The sequence below is a fragment of the Haematobia irritans genome, chromosome 2 (assembly GCF_050003625.1).
Source record: "Haematobia irritans isolate KBUSLIRL chromosome 2, ASM5000362v1, whole genome shotgun sequence".
In the NCBI taxonomy this organism is placed as follows: domain Eukaryota; kingdom Metazoa; phylum Arthropoda; class Insecta; order Diptera; family Muscidae; genus Haematobia; species Haematobia irritans.
Window position 1 is genome coordinate 11,613,935 of NC_134398.1, and position 19,004 is coordinate 11,632,938.

General features: G+C 27.7%; 1 protein-coding gene across 1 annotated transcript; it reads right to left on the reverse strand.

The window, feature by feature from the left end:
• Nucleotides 1–1,570: 1,570 nt before the first annotated feature.
• On the reverse strand, nucleotides 1,571–18,463 carry LOC142226864 (sodium channel protein Nach-like). The gene is made up of 9 exons (XM_075297102.1): nucleotides 17,955–18,463; nucleotides 10,465–10,662; nucleotides 6,336–6,801; nucleotides 6,153–6,271; nucleotides 5,926–6,080; nucleotides 2,478–2,540; nucleotides 2,270–2,379; nucleotides 2,075–2,189; nucleotides 1,571–1,991 (listed from the first exon to the last, which is right to left on the reverse strand). The coding sequence occupies exons 1-9, from the start codon at nucleotides 18,266–18,268 to the stop codon at nucleotides 1,870–1,872; spliced, it is 1,662 nt and encodes a 553-aa protein (XP_075153217.1). The 5' UTR covers nucleotides 18,269–18,463; the 3' UTR covers nucleotides 1,571–1,869.
• Between the last annotated feature and the right edge of the window lie 541 nt (nucleotides 18,464–19,004).

The following is a 19,004-nucleotide window of genomic DNA, read 5'->3' on the forward strand; positions in this document are numbered from 1 at the left end:
GATTCAGTTCCCTGATTCTAGGATCAGTTCCCTGATTCTAGGATCAGTTCCCTGATTCTAGGATAGACTATCTTACTTATCTCTAGATTCAGTTCCCTGCAGCAGGGTTAGCACGACGGCGTTCATCACGCTCGTCTGCGAGTTCCGCTGCTTCGGCTGGGAAGTTGGGCCTCACTTGGGCAATTCGACCAGCGGGTATAAGCGAGCAGCTGCTGCGTTGATGATGTCCCGGAACACCCTCTGGGCAACATTAACATGAGAGGGGGACGGGAGCCCACTAAAGCGGCGATCTGTGTATTCTCTGAAGCCTTCCCAAGTGACTTTCTTTTGGTTGATATACGTCCGGCGTTTAGAGGTTATGAAATCGGAGGGTCCGTTAATGGTGAAAATTATGGGGAGGTGGTCTGATCTCAATGAAATGACGGCTTGCCAGGAAACGTCATTTATCATACCAGGCGACGCTAATGATAAGTTTGGCGAACTGCTGAAATCACCCATAATTCTCGTGGGGGCCTCTTCATTCACCGTGCAAAATGTGGAGTCATCTATCTGCTCTGCCAAAAGTATGCCTCTCTGGTCATTACCTAGGAGAGAATGTGGGCATTAAAGTCTCCTAGCACCAATCGGTTATGCCCGCACCACAGCCAATCAATGGTTGGCCTATAACCTGGAGCATAGCTACCAACCGGCGGTATATACACGTTGTATGGCTCTATCTGGGCAGCCCCAGACATGACTGCTACCACCATACATTACATATACGGGTCACTTGTGTTTGACACAAGCGGGATAGGTCTATACTGCACGGAACGGTGTAATATGAAAGCCAGGCCACCACCTCCACTTCTTGTGCGATATTTTCGTAGCACTTTGTATCCGCCACAATGGCGTAGACTGCAGGTGGTTCAGCTAAGTTTCCTGGATCATCGCGACCCTTATCCTTTTCCGATTCGTAAAGTCCACGATCTCACTAATCTTACCACGAAGCCTGTTGCACTTAAATTGCAAAAAAGATGCACTATCAGGGACTGGTACAACAATATTGGGTGTGAAATGCTGCGGGGGAAAATAGATGTCGGGGTGTCGCATAGTCTGACGTCCCACTGCTGCTGTCGTTGGCACAGCATACTGCCACGTAGTCAGTATGACTATACTCCCTCAGCGATGTTAGGCCGGAGCAGTTCCGTAAGTGCACCCACTCCAAGCACAGGTTACACCTAACCGAAACCGAACGGTGGTGGATCAGGTTTCGGCAGACTGAACAATACCATGGTCCTGGGTTTTCCTCTATCCCGGCTCGGACCAACGGAGAAGGCTCCTCGGGATGCACCTTCTCCAACACAAAAATAAGGACGAAACACTGATGTGGCAGCCGCTGGCCAATGGGTAGAATCCATCGGGTCAATCCGATACGAAGAACCCGCCGCCGTGGGAAAATAGAAAATTCTGTCAAACTTTTTTGCTAACATTAATGACGTGACCTAAAAATAAGAAAAAAAGTTGTATACATATATAGTGCACAATTTTACTAAAAAATAAAAAAGTCATACCTTCCAAAAATGCTTTGAAGTTTTTTTTTTTAATTAAGAAACCCTTTTTTATTGCAATATTTGTTATAATTTTGATTTTCGACATTTATTTGTACTTGTTAATAATGTGGTTTATATAGAGATCGGTGCCTTATTTAAATTTTATAATATGGATAAAAAAAACTTTTTTACTCGGCCTCTTGCGTATAAGTTGATTCTTTAAAAGATTGTTACTTTTTAAACATTTTGAATTTGAATTTCGATAAACCCTCTTGTGAGTGTATGGTGCCCCAGGGGATTGTTTCTGAAATACCTACCTACCCCTGGAACCTAACCTAGTCTACTTGTTAAAGCATTCTTTTATTGAATAAACTAAAAATCTCACAGTAAAATAATAAATAATTTCAACCAAACACAATACACTAAATCCCAAAAAGAAACCAGCTGTTCCACCAATTGATACTGAAATTAGTAATCGCAAAAAAGAAGAAGAAGAAGAAAAAAATATTTTAGTAAATGAAAGTTGTATAATGAAAGTTTCTTACCCAATAGATCTGTAAATGAGAAAATTATCAACCTCTTCAATCGGTATGTAGGCAAATTGACCATGGCAAATAGAATGCTATTGCCACCAACTAAATCATTGGTTTTTTCCATATGCTATAATAGGAAATAAAAATTTAAACAAAATTGGAATAACTTTTCTTTTTACACAGAATAATAATCTTAATTGTCCTTACAAATTTTGCCCTTTTATTTACAATTGAATCTCGACAATTTTGGACGCAATAACATTCGACTGAATCTCTTTCACCCTCACTATTAACTTTATACATTTTAATGAAGAAATCTAAAAGGGTAATTTAAAATTAAATACATGTTATTGATAAGGCACAAAAACAAAAATAATATTATTGGAAATTTTTCGATTTTATATAAAAATATTACCTTCGTTTTCCACAAAACAATCCAAAAGTATTCGATAGTCGCAGACGGTTTTTGGATTAGGAACTGCATTACAAAAAAAAAGAAAACATAAAATATGCATCAATCTGGGAAATTTTCAAAAAACAAGGGCAAACATGACAAGACAAAATTTCCTATAGATATAAAAATTTTAACAACATTTTCTATAGAAATAAAATTTTTACAAAATTTTCTATAGAAATAAAATTTTTACAAAATTTTCTATAGGAATAAAATTTTGACAAATTTTTCTATAGAAATAAAATTTTGACAAAATTTTTCTATAGAAATAAAATTTTGACAAAATTTTCTACAGAAATAAAATTTTCTATTGAAATTACATTTCATAAAATTTTCTATAGAAATAAGATTTTGACAAAAGTTGCTATAGAAATAAAATTTTGACAAAATGTATAGACATAAAATTTTTAACAAATTTTCTATGGAAATAAAATTTTGCAAAAATTTTCTATAGAAATTAAATTTTAATAGCATTTCTATAGAAATAAAATTTTGACAAATTTTTCTATAGAAATTTAATTTTGATAGCATTTCTATAGAAATAAAATTTTAACACAATTTTCTATAGAAATAAAATTTTTACAAAATTTTCTACAGCAATAAAATTTTGGGAAAATTGTGACAAAATGTTCTATAGAAATAAAATTTTGAAAAAAAAAATTTTCTATAGAAATAAAATTTTGACAAAAGTTGCTATAGAAATAAAATTTTGACAAAGTGTATAGACATAAAATTTTTGACAAATTTTTCTATAGAAATAGGATTTTGACAAAATGTTCTACAGAAATAAAATTTTGAAAAAAAATCTATAGAAATAAAATTTTGACAAAAGTTGCTATAGAATAAAATTTTGACAAATTTTAACAAATTTTCTATAGAAATAAAATTTTGCAAAAATTTTCTATAGAAATTAAAATTGAATAGCATTTCTATAGAAATAAAATTTTGGCAAATTTTTCTATAGAAATTTAATTTTGATAGATAGCATTTCTATAGAAATAAAATTTTAACACAATTTTCTATAGAAATAACTTTTTTACAAAATTTTCTACAGCATTTAAATTTTGGGAAAATTGTGACAAAATGTAAAAATAAAATTTTGAAAAAAAAATTTTTCTGTAGAAATAAAATTTTGACAAAATGTATAGACATAAAATTTTGAACAAATTTTCTATAGAAATACAATTTTGAACAAATTTTCTATAGAAATAAAATTTTGCAAAAATTTTCTATAGAAATTAAATTTTGGTAGCATTTCTATAGAAATAAAATTTTACAAAATTTTCTATAGAAATAATTTTTTTTACAAATTTTTCTATAGAAATAAAATTTTGACAAAATTTTTCTATAGAAAACAAAAAATTGACAAAATTTTCTATAGAAATGAAATTGTGATAAAATTTGCTACAGAAATAAAATTTTGGCAAAATTTTCTATAGAAATAACATTTTCATAAATTTTTCTATAGAAATAAAATTTTGACAATATAGAAATAAGATTTTGACAAAATGTTCTAAAGAAATAAAATTTTGAAAAAAAAATTCTATAGAAATAAAATTTTGACAAAATTTATAGACATAAAATTTGGAACAAATTTTCTATAGAAATAAAGTTTTGCAAAAATTTTCTATAGAAATTAAATTTTGATAGCATTTCTACAGACATAAAATTTTGACAAAATTTTCTATAGAAATAAAATTTTGAAAAATTTTTCTATAGAAATAACATTTTGACAAAATTTTCTATAGAAATGAAATTGTGATAAAATTTTCTACAGAAATAAATTTTGCAAAAATTTTCCATAGAAATAGAATATTGACAAAATTTTATATAGAAATAGAATTTTGACAAGAAATAGAAATGAGAGTTTAATAAAATTTTTGACAAAATGTATAGACATAAAATTTTCAACAAATTTTCAATAGAAATAAAATTTTGCAAAAATTTTCTATAGAAATTAAATTTCTATAGAAATAAAATTTTGACAAAATTTTCTATAGAAATAAAAATTTGACAAATTTTTCTATAGAAATTTAATTTTGATAGATAGCATTTCTATAGAAATAAAATTTTAACACAATTTTCTATAGAAATAACATTTTTACAAAATTTTCTACAGCAATTAAATTTTGGGAAAATTGTGACAAAATGTAAAAATAAAATTTTTAAAAAAATTTTTTCTATAGAAATAAAATTTTGACAAAATATGTAGACATAAAATTTTGAACAAATTTTCTATAGAAATACAATTTTTAACAAATTTTCTATAGAAATAAAATTTTGCAAAAATTTTCTATAGAAATAAAATTTTGCAAAAATTTTCTATAGAAATAAAATTTTGCAAAAATTTTCTATAGAAATTAAATTTTGGTAGCATTTCTATAGAAATAAAATTTTACAAAATTTTCTATAGAAATAAAATTTTGACAAAATTTTTCTATAGAAAATAAAAAATTGACAAAATTTTCTATAGAAATGAAATTGTGATAAAATTTGCTACAGAAATAAAATTTTGGCAAAATTTTCTATAGAAATAACATTTTCATAAATTTTTCTACAGAAATAAAATTTTGACAATATTCTCTATAGAAATAAGATTTTGACAAAATGTTCTAAAGAAATAAAATTTTGAAAAAAAAGTCTATAGAAATAAAATTTTGACAAAATTTATAGACATAAAATTTGGAACAAATTTTCTAAAGAAATAAAATTTTGCAAAAATTTTCTATAGAAATTAAATTTTGATAGCATTTCTATAGAAATAAAATTTTGACAAAATTTTCTATAGAAATAAAATTTTGAAAAAATTTTCTATAGAAATTACATTTTGATAGAATTTCTATAAAAATAAATTTTAACACAATTTTCTATAGAAATTACATTTTTACAAAATTTTCTACAGGAATAAAATTTTTACAAAATTTTCTATAGAAATAAAATTTTGACAAATTTTTCTATAGAAATAACATTTTGACAAAATTTTCTATAGAAATGAAATTGTGATAATATTTTCTACAGAAATTAATTTTGCAAAAATTTTCCATAGAAATAGAATATTGACAAAATTTTATATAGAAATAGAATTTTGAGAAGAAATAGAAATGAGAGTTTGCAAAAATTTTCTATAGAAATAAAATATTGATAAAATTTTCTATAGAAATAAAATTTTGACTAAATTTTCTATAGAAATAAATTTTTGATAAAATCTTCTATAGAAATAAAATTTTGCAAAAATTTTCTATATAAATAAAATTTTGCAAAAATTTTCTTTATAAATAAAATTTTGTAAAAATTTTCTATAGTAATAAAATTTTGACAAAATTTCCTATAGGATTGCAATACATATCGGCCACCTTTTATGACTATACCGTGTTATATTTTTCTCTCTGCCTATAACAATATAACTTACTTCGATTGGGATAGAAATGTGGTATACATTTGCAGATCTTATAGACCAAATTTAGGCGACATTCTTGAAGGCATATGTTACGTGTGTAAATAGGATAATGGGTCAAATTGGATTCATGTTGGAAACGGCATTTTCGTTGGTCTACAGTGGCCCCACTATAATAAAGATAATTGAAGAATCCTTACAAAATTTTCGCTTTAATTTTTTTTGGAAAAATGCTAACATACGTTTCGAAACCCTCTGCTGTAGTGATCTCCATGCATTCAACATCAACTTGCAGGGGTTTATTGGTATAGCCTAAATTATGATCCAATTGCATAACTTCCAAAGCGCTATGGAGAAAGCCCTGTAAAAGTAAAAAACACACAAATTTAAGGGGATATAAAAAATTCGTATTTCGCAATACTCACATCCATGGGCTTATCACCAAAACCCAAAAAATTATAACTCACATCACTATCGAAATAGCTGCTCTTCTTTACAATCAAAATATTCGGTATATCATGGATATCATTAAATGGCACTTGACCCCATATCATATACGTCGAAGTATATTTATCGGACAACAAGGTATTGGTCATATAGCATAGACCATATTCGGTTAAGACTTGTCGCGACTGTATAATAGTTTCGCCCGTGGTGCTGCGTATTTGATCTGACATATTTTTCATACTTTCCCTGGTACGAAACGAGTGATCCCCAGTTAAATTGTAGATAATCTCTTGATATAAATTCGGTGTTATTCCAATACGATCTAAGAGTAGATCAACACTTCTATTATTGGGAATTAGATTGAAATTGCCATAGGTTGCATTGGCCATGTGTTCCAGGAAATTGTAGAGTTCTTGAGACTCGTTTTCATTCAAATTGTGCTGACTGAGCAAAGAAAGGATCAATAAGATTAAAAAATAAATTAATTTTGTAAGGTGACAAATCTTCTTTATATTAAAGGTGATCAATCTCTATAATTTTATAATTTTTATAAAGGTTTTTAAATTTTATTTCTGAAATTAAGTAAGACAGAACGTCAGTACAAGTCTTCTCTTTTTCTTCTAAAAGAAACAATGAGTAGATGATGAGTAGAATAGCCAAGCCACCAAAAAATAAAAGCGAACAGTTATTTTAGTGAGAATAACATGTCAACAAAATTAAATATCTCTCAATGTGAGAATAGATTTGAGATGCACAAAATTGCCAATGTATATGTGAGATAACTATTGCTGTAGTTATCTCACAATCACAGTGATTTTGTACATCTCAATTCTATTCTCTCATTAATCGATCTATATGTTACAATAGTAACATATAGATAGATCAATGAGAGAATAGAATTGAGATGTACAAAATCACTATGTTTGTGAGATAACTACAACAACATACAGATAGATCAAATAAAACTATGTTAACATGTGAAGTAACATAAATACATAACAACATTTAAGGAGAAACTTAACATAAGAAACAAAAATACCCAGCAAAAAAAGCGTTGCCAAAAAAGTAATGAAAATGTTCTTTTTGGATCCGGAAGTGGTGCAAAATTGACGCAGAAGCGATGAATTTAACATGGGCTTGTCATAGGACGGAAGTCCTCCATTTCAACAGCCGTTGCACTGAATTTGCATCACATCTTTAGGTGTGATCCGAATTCAATGTTTTGGATCTAAATTAAAAAAAATCTGTGATATATTGTCAAATAAATAATTTTCATAATTTTTTATAATTTTTAATGGATTCTAACACTTGTCGGAAACGTTTGACCTCAAATATTTTCAAAAATTCACAATTTTTTCAGATTGGATGTAGCATTTTTTTCGACAAAATTTAAATGATTTGTACCATTTTATGAATTCTTACTCTGTTTTTAACCTATTTGAAACAACAAAGTCAAGATTACCCATGCAAAGTATAAAAAAACCATGTTATAAAAAATTGAATTTAAAGAACTTCCTGGGTAGTTAAAATAAAGAACATCATGGGGAGTGCATCTTCTGGAAGTGCTTTTAAAGTTGTGCCTTTGGAAGAACTTCCAAATTTTTTTGCTGGGTATAATAATGTGAAGTAATATAAATACATAATAACATTTAACGAGAAACTTAACATAAGAAAAACAAGTATATACGGCCGTAAGTTCGGCCAGGCCGAATCTTATGTACCCTCCACCATGGATTGCGTAGAAACTTCTACGAAAGACTGTCATCCACAAATTTCAACTCACTCGGATGAAATTTGCTCCTCCAAGATGCTCCAAAACCAAATCTCAGGATCGGTTTATATGGGGGCTATAAATGATTATGGCCTGATATGGACCACTTTTGGCATGGTTGTTAAATATCATATACTACCACCACGAACCAAATTTCAACCAGATTCTCCAAATGGCACCGGAGGTCAAATCTGGGGATTGGTTTATATGGGGGCTATATATAATTATGGACTGATACGAACCAATTCCTGCATGGTTGTTGGATACCATATACTAACATCACGTACCAAATTTCAAGCGAATCGGATGAATTTTGCTCTTCCAAGGGGATTCGGAGGTCAAATCTGGGGATCGGTTTATATGGGGCCTATATATGATTATGGACCACTTTTGGCATGGTTGTTAAATATCATATACTACCACCACGTACAAAATTTCAACCAGATCGGATGAATTTTGCTTCTCCAAAAGGCACCGGAGGTCAAATCTGGCGATCGGTTTATATGGGAGCTATATATAATTATGGACTGATAGGAACAAATTCCTGCATGGTTGTTGGATACCATATACTAACATCACGTACCAAATTTCAACCGAATGGGAAGAATTTTGCTCATCTAAGATGCTCCGGAGGTAAAATCTGGGGATCGGTTTATATGGGGCCTACATATAATTATGGACCGATATCGACCAATTTTTGCATGATCATTAGAGACCATATACTAACATCATGTACCAAATTTCAGCCGGATCGGATGATTGGTCCGATATGGACCAATTTTTGCATGGTCATTAGACACCATATACTAACATCATGTACCAAATTTTAGCCGGATCAGATGAAATTTGTTTCTCTTAGAGGCTCTGCAAGCCAAATCGGGGGATCGGTTTATATGGGGGCTATATATAATTATGGACCGATGTGGACCAATTTTTGCACGGTCATTAGAGAACATATACCAATAAGAGAGAAGTTCACCACTGTGGTATCACAATGGACTGAACAGTCTAAGTGAGCCTGATACATCGGGCAGCCACATAACCTAACCTAACCTAATACCATGTACCAAATTTCAGCCAGATCGGATGAAATTTGCTTCTCTTAGAGGCTCCGCAAGCCAAATCGGGGGATCGGTTTATATGGGGGCTATATATAATTATGGACCGATGTGGACCAATTTTTGCATGGTTGTTAGAGACCATATACTAACACCATGTACCAAATTTCAGCCGGATCGCATGAAATGTGGTTCTCTTAGAGGCTCCGCAAGCCAAATCGGTGGATCGGTTTATATGGGGACTATATGTAATTATGGACCGATATGGACTAATTTTTTCATGGTTGTTAGAGACCATAAACTAACACCATGTACCAAATTTCAGCCGGATCGGATGAAATTTGCTTCTCTTTTAGGCTCCGCAAGCTAAATCTGGGGATCGGTTTATATATAATTATGGACCGATATGGACCAATTTTTGCATGGTTATTAGAGACCATATACAAACACCATGTACCAAATTTCAGCAGGATCGGATGAAATTTGCTTCTCTTAGAGGATCGGCAAGCCAAATTTGGGGGTCCGTTTATATGGGGGCTATACGTAAAAGTGGACCGATATGGCCCATTTGCAATACCATCCGACCTACATCAATAACAACTACTTGTGCCAAGTTTCACGTCGATAGCTTGTTTCGTTCGGAAGTTTGCGTTATTTCAACAGACGGACGGACATGCTCAGATCGACTCAGAATTACACCACGACCCAGAATATATATACTTTATGGGGTCTTAGAGCAATATTTCGATGTGTTACAAACGGAATGACAAAGTTAATATACCCCCATCCTATTGTGGAGGGTATAAAAAAATATAATAATTTAATTAGCACTGCTACAATTAATATGATTTAATTTAATTTAAACAAAATAGAATGATTGAATGCAAATAAATCAAATTTAATTATTGATTGTCAAACTAAATGTGTCGGCGGAATATGAACCCAATGAAAATAAGGCCCAAAACCTAAATGGTTCGGACCTTATATAGAGTAAAACAACACCAAATGTTTATGGTTCTTTGAAGGTATTATGTTCTTTTTGGGCTATGTTTGCATTATGAAAATAAATAGTGGTTTATTTTCATAATGCAAACAAATGAAAATTGATTTGAATTTCTTTTTAACACTGTCTTTTAAATCATAAGTGAAAAAGAGTCCAAATTTTGTTTGGTTTTGTTTTCTTTTCATGCAGCTCATATTCATTATGAAGAATCACCCCACATTTGGCCTCTATTACATTTTAGTTTTTGGGGCCCATTTTCCTACTGCCATATGTACCTGCTATATTCCTTAAATAGTTGAGGATGTAAACGAATTAGTGGGCATATCGTAACTCCAGGCATGGTTGTATTCCAATAGTAGAAATCTCGCTCCAAGCCTACCACAGTGCTCTTTGTGTAATAACGATCAACAGATTGCAAACCAGTTTTCACACAACAATACATCGATATATTTAACAGCGCAAACCAAAGGGCCCTGTAATGACCACACGTGTTGAGAGAGAATCAAAGCAGTGAGAAGAGAATATAATGACCAGGGTGCCATAGGCTGTGTGAATTAAATCAAATAACTGTAACTGAATTCATGGTGGCCATGGCACCATATTCAATGATATCAATTCGATATAGTGTTAAGGTGTGGAGTATGTGTTTGGTATATAAAGTTTGGTATTTTATTTTCAATGTTATGCCATCCTGTGTATGATTTATATTAATAATTTATAATATTTAGGATCATGTTAAATGGTTTCTAGCTAGCATCAGCTTGGGAAGCAAATTTCTTAAAAATTTTTCCAACAAATTTCTTACAAAATTTTTCCAAAAAAAATTCATTAAACCCTTATTTTGCTGATTATGATTTGTTTTAATTATTTATAATTGTTTTTGAAATCTTTGTAACTGTTTAACTATTACATATTTTAAGATTTTGTAAAATGTTATTACGAAATTAGTTATATGACTTATGTCTCTATATATTTCCTACAAAGATTCCCAACAAATGTCATTGCATCCTAATTTTGCTATATTTTTAAATTAGGGACAATTGTGGTATGATTTATTTTAATTATTTATAACATGTTATAAATCTATATAAGTTTTTAGCTATTCCATATTTAAGGATTTTTTAAATGTTATCAGAAGATAAGATAAATGAGTTTTGTACAAAAAAATAAAATTATAGACACAATATTTATCAATAATTTTCAAATATTTTAGACTACTTTTTTAGATTCTGTCTCACATTAAAATATTTTTTTTATTGTAATAACTTAAATTCTTTTATAATAGCATACGTATACGTATCAATAATTTTCAAATATTTTTGATTAAGCACTTTTTTAGATTTTTCCTCACATTAAAATATTTTTTTTTATTGCAATAACTTAAATTCTTTTATAGTAGCATACGATACCGATATCAGAAGTCATTTATATTAAATTTCGTTATACCATAACAACTGTGCTATTTTAAATCTGGGGATATTGTGTTTATGATTTAAAATAATTATAATTTAACGATTTTATTTATTTACTTTTAATTTTTAATTATTCAAAATTTTACGATTTCGTTAAAAAAGTAGAATTTTGCATCCCAGCAAAAAATACTTCAGCAGTAAAAGTTTTAGAAAATGTTCTGAAAATTTCATTCCTTTAGAAATTTTTCCCAAAACGGTATTTATATCGAAAATTTTCTCAAAATTTAATTTCTATAGATGTTTTCTCAAAATTCCATTAATTTGGGAAATTGTTTTCCATAACAACTGTGCTATTTTAAATCTGGGGATATTGTGTTTATGATTTAAAATAATTATAATTTAACGATTTTATTTATTACTTTTAATTTGTAATTATTCAAAATTTTACGATTTCGTTAAAAAAGTAGAATTTTGCATCCCAGCAAAAAATACTTCAGCAGTAAAAGTTTAGTTGCGCTTTTTGGTATACAATAAAGTAGGCAGTGCATCCACACTGCATGAATCGGTGGCAATAAAGTAAACGAGTAACCAAACTAGTTTATGATCATTCGTTTACATTATTGCAACCAATTCATGCAGTATAGATGCATGAAAGGTAGTGCTGTTTTCCTTCACGCCAACAATGCTATACTCAAGATTATATAAAATGAGCAATTATATGAGCGCTATGTAGAAGCTGCTCTAAATCAGGACATCGCCCACAAAAATCAGCGCTGATTCGGTTGTTTTGTAAGCTGTTGGTACTGCCTCTCTCCCTTATAATCCTGCTGAAATAGTGCTCCATTTTTTGCTGGGCTCCCTTACAATCCTGCTGAAATAGTGCTCAATTTTTTGCTGGGATCATTTAGTTATATTTCTTACAAAGTTTCTAAGTGAACTTCTTCACATCACAGTTTAGCTTTATGTTTTTATTTCGGACCATTTATAATTTAAAATTTTATTTGTATAGAAAATTTTCTCAAAATTTTATTTCTGGACAAAATTTTCTTAAAATTTATTTCTATACCAAATTTTCTCAAAATTTTATTTCTATAGTAAAATTTTCAAAAAATTTTTTCTATAGATAATTTTCTCAAAATATTATTCCTGTACAAAATTTTCGCAAAATTTATTTCTATAGAAAATTTCATCAAAATTTTATTGTATAGATCATTTTCTCAAAATTTTATTTCTATAGAAAATTTTCTCAAAATTTTATTTCTATAGAAAATTTTCTCAAAATTTTATTTCTATAGAAAATTTTCTCATAATTTTATTTCTATAGAAAATTTTCTCGAAATTGTATTTCTATAGAACATTTTCTCAAAATTTTATTTCTATACAACTTTTTTTTCAAAATTTATTTGTATAGTATTTTTTCTCAATTTTTTTGTGTAGAAATTTTTCTCAAATTTTAACTTCTATCAAAAATTTATTTCTATAGAAAATTTTCTCAAGATTCCATTCCTTTAGAAAAATTTCTCAAAATGTCATTGCTTTAGAAAATTTTTCCAAAACGGTATTTGCATCGAAAATTTTCTCAAAATTTAATTTCTATAGATTTTTTTTTCAAAATTCCATTCCTTTGGGAATTTGTTTTAAAAATTACATTTCTAAAGGAAATTTTGTCAAAATTTCGTTTCTAAAAGAAATTTTGTCAAAATTTTATTTCTATCGGAAATTTTGTCAAAATTTCATTTCTATAGGAAATTTTGTCAAAATTTTATTTCTATAAGAAGTTTTGTCAAAATTTTATTTTTATAAAAAATTTTGTCAATTTTTTTTCAATAGAAAATCTTCTAAATTTTTTTTTCTAGAGAAAATCTTGTCAAAATTATATTTCTATAGAAATGTAATTTTGTTAAAATTAAATTTCTATAAAAAATTTAGTCAAAATTTTATTTCTATAGAAAGTTTTCTCAAAATTCCATTCTTTTAGAAAATTGTTTTCAAAATTTCAGTTGTGTAGGAAATTTTGTTAAAATTTCATTTCTACAGGAGATTTTGCCAAAATTTCATTTCTGTAGAAAATTTAGTCACAATTTTATTTCTGTAGAATATTTTCATCAATCATCAAAATTTTATGATTGATGAACGAGCAGGAGGAAGCACTGGAACAAAGCGGACCGCATCGGAAGGTAGAAGATGGAAAGATCACATCGAGGAATCACAATGGACCTATACTGGTCTAAGTGGAAATTAATTTCAACACAAAAATTGATGTCATCCTCTACAACCTATCTTAACCTAAAGCAAATTTTGTCAAAATTTCGTTTCTAACGGAAATTTTGCCAAAATTTTATTTCTAAAGGAAATTTTGTCAATTTTTTTTTCAATAGAAAATCTTGTCAACATTTTTTTTCTACAGAAAATCTTGTCAAAATTATATTTCTATAGAAAATTTTGTTAAAATTACATTTCTATAGAAAATTTAGTCAAAATTTTATTTCTTTAGAAAGTTTCCATTCTCAAAATTTCATTCTTTTAGAAAATTGTTTTCAAAATTTCAGTTCTGTAGGAAATTTTGTTAAAATTTCATTTCTGCAGGAGATTTTGCCAAAATTTCATTTCTGTAGAAAATTTAATCACAATTTTATTTCTGTAGAATATTTTGTCAAAATTTTATTTCTATAGAAAATTTTGTCAAAATTCTATTTCTATAGAAATTTTTGTCAAAATTTTATACCTAGACAAAATTTTTAATTTAATAAAAAATTTGTGAAGTAAAATGTACCAAAACATCAAGAATTCCACCAATCTACCAAAACAGTAAAAAATTTACAATCTTTGGTAGAATTCTACCATCTTGCCACAGTGACCGTGACCACTAGACGTATGATTTATTTTATTTATTAAAAATCTTTATAACTAAGTTTAACATTGTAAGAAATGTTAAAAATAAAATTACAATGTTCTAGTTTAACCATTTTTCGTTTTTTGCAACCATTGTACGTATGATTTATTTTAATTATTTATAATTTATTTGATATATTTATAGCAAATTTTTGGCACTTCTTAGTTTAGAATCTTGAATTATTTAGGAAAGCATATTTCATAAAAGTTTTCTCAATCACCTTCCTTATATCACAGTTTAGCTATATGATTTTATTTGGGACCCCGGTACGTATGATTTATTTTAATTATTTTTTATTATTTCTCGGAAATTTCTATAACTTTTGAATTATTTCATATTTGAATATTTTGGAAATCGATTTTAAAAGATAAGAGACATATCTTTTTAAAATAAGATTATGAAAATCAAAAGCCACAAATTTTATGAACAATTTTATTATAAAAAATAAGAATTTTATTTATTTATAATTTATCGGAATTATTTATAATACATTTTTGGGACTTCCTTCAATAGTTTAGAATCTAGAATCATTTAGGAAAGCATATTTCATAAAAGTTTTCTCAATTACCTTCCTCACATAACAGTTTAGCAATATTATTTTATTTGGGACCCCTGTACGTATGATTTATTTATTTTTTTTTTTATAATTTCTCGGAAATCTCTATAACTTTTTAATTATTCCATATTTTAATATTTTGTAAACTGATTTTGAAAGGTAAGATATGTATGTAGCTTTTGAATAAAATTATGAAAGAAAATTCAAAGCCACAAATTTTATGAACAATTTTCAAAAAGTTTTATAAAAAATATTTATTTTAATTCTTTATAATTTATCGGAAATATTTAAATAATATTTTCTGAGACTTCTTCAAATAGTTTAGAATATAAAATCATTTAGGAAAGCATATATCATAAAACTTTTCTCAATTACCTTCCTCACATAACAGTTTATCAGTATTATTTTATTTGGGACTCCTGTACGTGTGATTTATTTTAATTTTTTTATAATTTCTCGGAAATCTCTATAACCTTTTAATTACTTTTGTTTAGAATCTTGAATTATTTAGGAAAGCATATTTCATAAAAGTTTTCTCAATCACCTTCCTTATATCACAGTTTGGCTATATTATTTTATTTGGGACCCCGGTACGTATGATTTATTTTAATTATTTTTTATAATTTCTCGGAAATTTCTATAACTTTTGAATTATTTCATATTTGAATATTTTGGAAATCGATTTTAAAAGATAAGAGACATAATTTTTTAAAATAAGATTATGAAAATCAAAAGCCACAAGTTTTATGAAAAATTTTATTATAAAAAATAAGAATTTTATTTATTTATAATTTATCGGAAATATTTATAATACATTTTTGGGACTTCCTTCAATAGTTTAGAATCTAGAATCATTTAGGAAAGCATATTTCATAAAAGTTTTCTCAATTACCTTCCTCACATAACAGTTTAGCAATATTATTTTATTTGGGACTCCTGTACGTATGATTTATTTTAATTTTTTTATAATTTCTCGGACATCTCTATAACGTTTTAATTATTCCATATTTTAATATTTTGTAAGCTGTCTTTTAAAGATAAGATATGTAGCTTTTGAGTAAAATTATGAAAGAAAATTCAAAGCCACAAATTTTATGAACAATTTTCAAATAGTTTTATAAAAAATATTTATTTTAATTCTTTATAATTTATCGGAAATATTTAAATAATATTTTCTGAGACTTCTTCAAATAGTTTAGAATATAAAATCATTTAGGAAAGCATATATCATAAAACTTTTCTCAATTACCTTCCTCACATAACAGTTTATCAGTATTATTTTATTTGGGACTCCTGTACATATGATTTATTTTAATTTTTTTATAATTTCTCGGAAATCTCTATAACTTTTTAATTATTATTGTTTAGAATCTTGAATTATTTAGGAAAGCATATTTCATAAAAGTTTTCTCAATCACCTTCCTTATATCACAGTTTGGCTATATTATTTTATTTGGGACCCCGCTACGTATGATTTATTTTAATTATTTTTTATTATTTCTCGGAAATTTCTATAACTTTTGAATTATTTCATATTTGAATATTTTGGAAATCAATTTTAAAAGATAAGAGACATATCTTTTTAAAATAAGATTATGAAAATCAAAAGCCACAAGTTTTATGAACAATTTTATTATAAAAAATAAGAATTTTATTTATTTATAATTTATCGGAAATATTTATAATACTTTTTTGGGACTTCCTTCAATAGTTTAGAATCTAGAATCATTTAGGAAAGCATATTTCATAAAAGTTTTCTCAATTACCTTCCTCACATAACAGTTTAGCAATATTATTTTATTTGGGACCCCTGTACGTATGATTTATTTTTTTTATAATTTCTCGGAAATCTCTATAACTTTTTAATTATTCCATATTTTAATATTTTGTAAACTGATTTTGAAAGGTAAGATATGTATGTACACAGTCTCACATAAGTTTACATACCCTTGAGGTTTTTGCCTTATAACTAAACATGTTTCTTGTTGTTGTTTATAATCCAGACTAAAAACATCTTCTTGAAAATGGACAAATACTTTGTTTTTCAAATTAATTTACAAAATCTAAAGCATATATATGCATATTTTATTATATTTTAATAATTAAAGAAAATACAATTTCTTAAACCGTATGTAAACTTGTGTAAGACTGTGTAGCTTTTGAATAAGATTATGAAAGAAAATTCAAAGCCACACATTTTATTAACAATTTTCAAATAGTTTTATAAAAAATATTTATTTTAATTCTTTATAATTTATCGGAAATATTTAAATAATATTTTCTGAGACTTCTTCAAATAGTTTAGAATATAAAATCATTTAGGAAAGCATATATCATAAAACTTTTCTCAATTACCTTCCTCACATAACAGTTTATCAGTATTATTTTATTTGGGACTCCTGTACGCATGATTAATTTTAATTTTTTTATAATTTCTCGGAAATCTCTATAACTTTTTAATTATTCCATATTTTAATATTTTGTAAACTGATTTTGAAAGATAAGATATGTAGCTTTTAAATAAAATTATGAAACAAAATTCAAAGACACAACTTTTATGAACTATTTTAAATTTTTTAGAATGTTTCTTACGTTAATATATTTTTACCGTAACATATCATAAAACCTAAGATTTCGATATATTTATCATCAATTTATCATTTTAAATTGAGTTATTTGTGTGGAGTTTAACAATCACGTGGCTAAAAATTGTCTGTTCATATAGTTTACGATAGTGGTTTGTATGTGGTAGTTGGTATTTGACAATGACCAACTATTTAGCCATCAACCGTTAAAGGAAACTACCACAAATGAACAAAATGCATACTCTCGCTCTTTCCCATACACACACACACACACACACACGCACACATACTCATTTACCCAATTGGATAATGTACTTACTTTTCAATTGTAGTTAGGTCTTCTTTGACCACATATTTGAGACCATGTATGTTGCCATCCTTGAAATAGGACGCTATAAAAGTGGTAATGGTTTCTGCAGTTTTACTTGATTTGCGAGTAATTGCTGTTGTTGTCGTTGTCGATTCTAGTGACGGTGATGCTGTTGTTATTGCCCTTGGTTTGGTAGTCGTTACTTTGGCATTTGGCGTTTGATGTACTTTGAAAATTGCATCATTTGTTATCCTCCAAGAAGGCCTAACCATTTTAGGGGTTTTGGTAGGCCAACGAATGTTATGGGACATTTCACATAACATAAATATTCCTAGTACTTCTAGGGCATAGGATGATATGTCCAGAGCATAGAAAACAAGAGAGCAATAAATTTGATTTCTCTATAATTCTTCTCTATGAGATTTAGTGACAAATGGCCACTGTGAATTGTTTATAAAATAATTAATGGCCAATAGACTATAGCGCGGAAATATCAATCCAATGAAAATGACAATATATGAGATCTGAAATGGTCTAAAGAATAGTAAATAAAACCATAGTAAACAGTGTTGCCAGGGAAAATGTTCGAATTACCCGAATATTTTTCGTTAAGTTTAAATACATTTGTATTATCACCACGGTTGCCACAGTTGGTAGAATTCTATCAAAAATATACGATTTTCTATAGAAATAAAATTTTGACAACATTTTCTATAGAAATAATTTTTTTTAGAAAAGTTTTCTATAGAAATTAAATTTTGAAAAAAAAAATTCTATAGAAATAAAATTTTGCAAAAATTTTCTATAGAAATAAAATTTTGCAAAAATTTTCTATAGAAATAAAATTTTGACAAAATTTTCTATAGAAAAAAAATTTGACAAAATTTTATATAGAAATAAAATTTTGACTGAAGTTTCTAAAGAAATAAAATTTTTACAAAATTTTCAATAGAAATAAAATTTTGGCAAAATTTTATATAGAAAAAAAATTTAGCAAAATTTTTCTATAGTAATAAAATTTTGTAAAAATTTTCTATAGAAATAAAATCTATAGAAATA

Excerpts from the sequence above, each read along its gene's own strand:
- LOC142226864 (XM_075297102.1), bottom strand. The coding sequence starts at position 18,268 with ATGTTATGTGAAATGTCCCATAACATTCGTTGGCCTACCAAAACCCCT. Across the intron at positions 2,380-2,477 it reads TTGTTTTGTGGAAAACGAAG|ATTTCTTCATTAAAATGTAT; the intron begins GTAATATTTTTA and ends TTACCCTTTTAG. Across the intron at positions 2,190-2,269 it reads TAAATAAAAGGGCAAAATTT|CATATGGAAAAAACCAATGA; the intron begins GTAAGGACAATT and ends TTCCTATTATAG.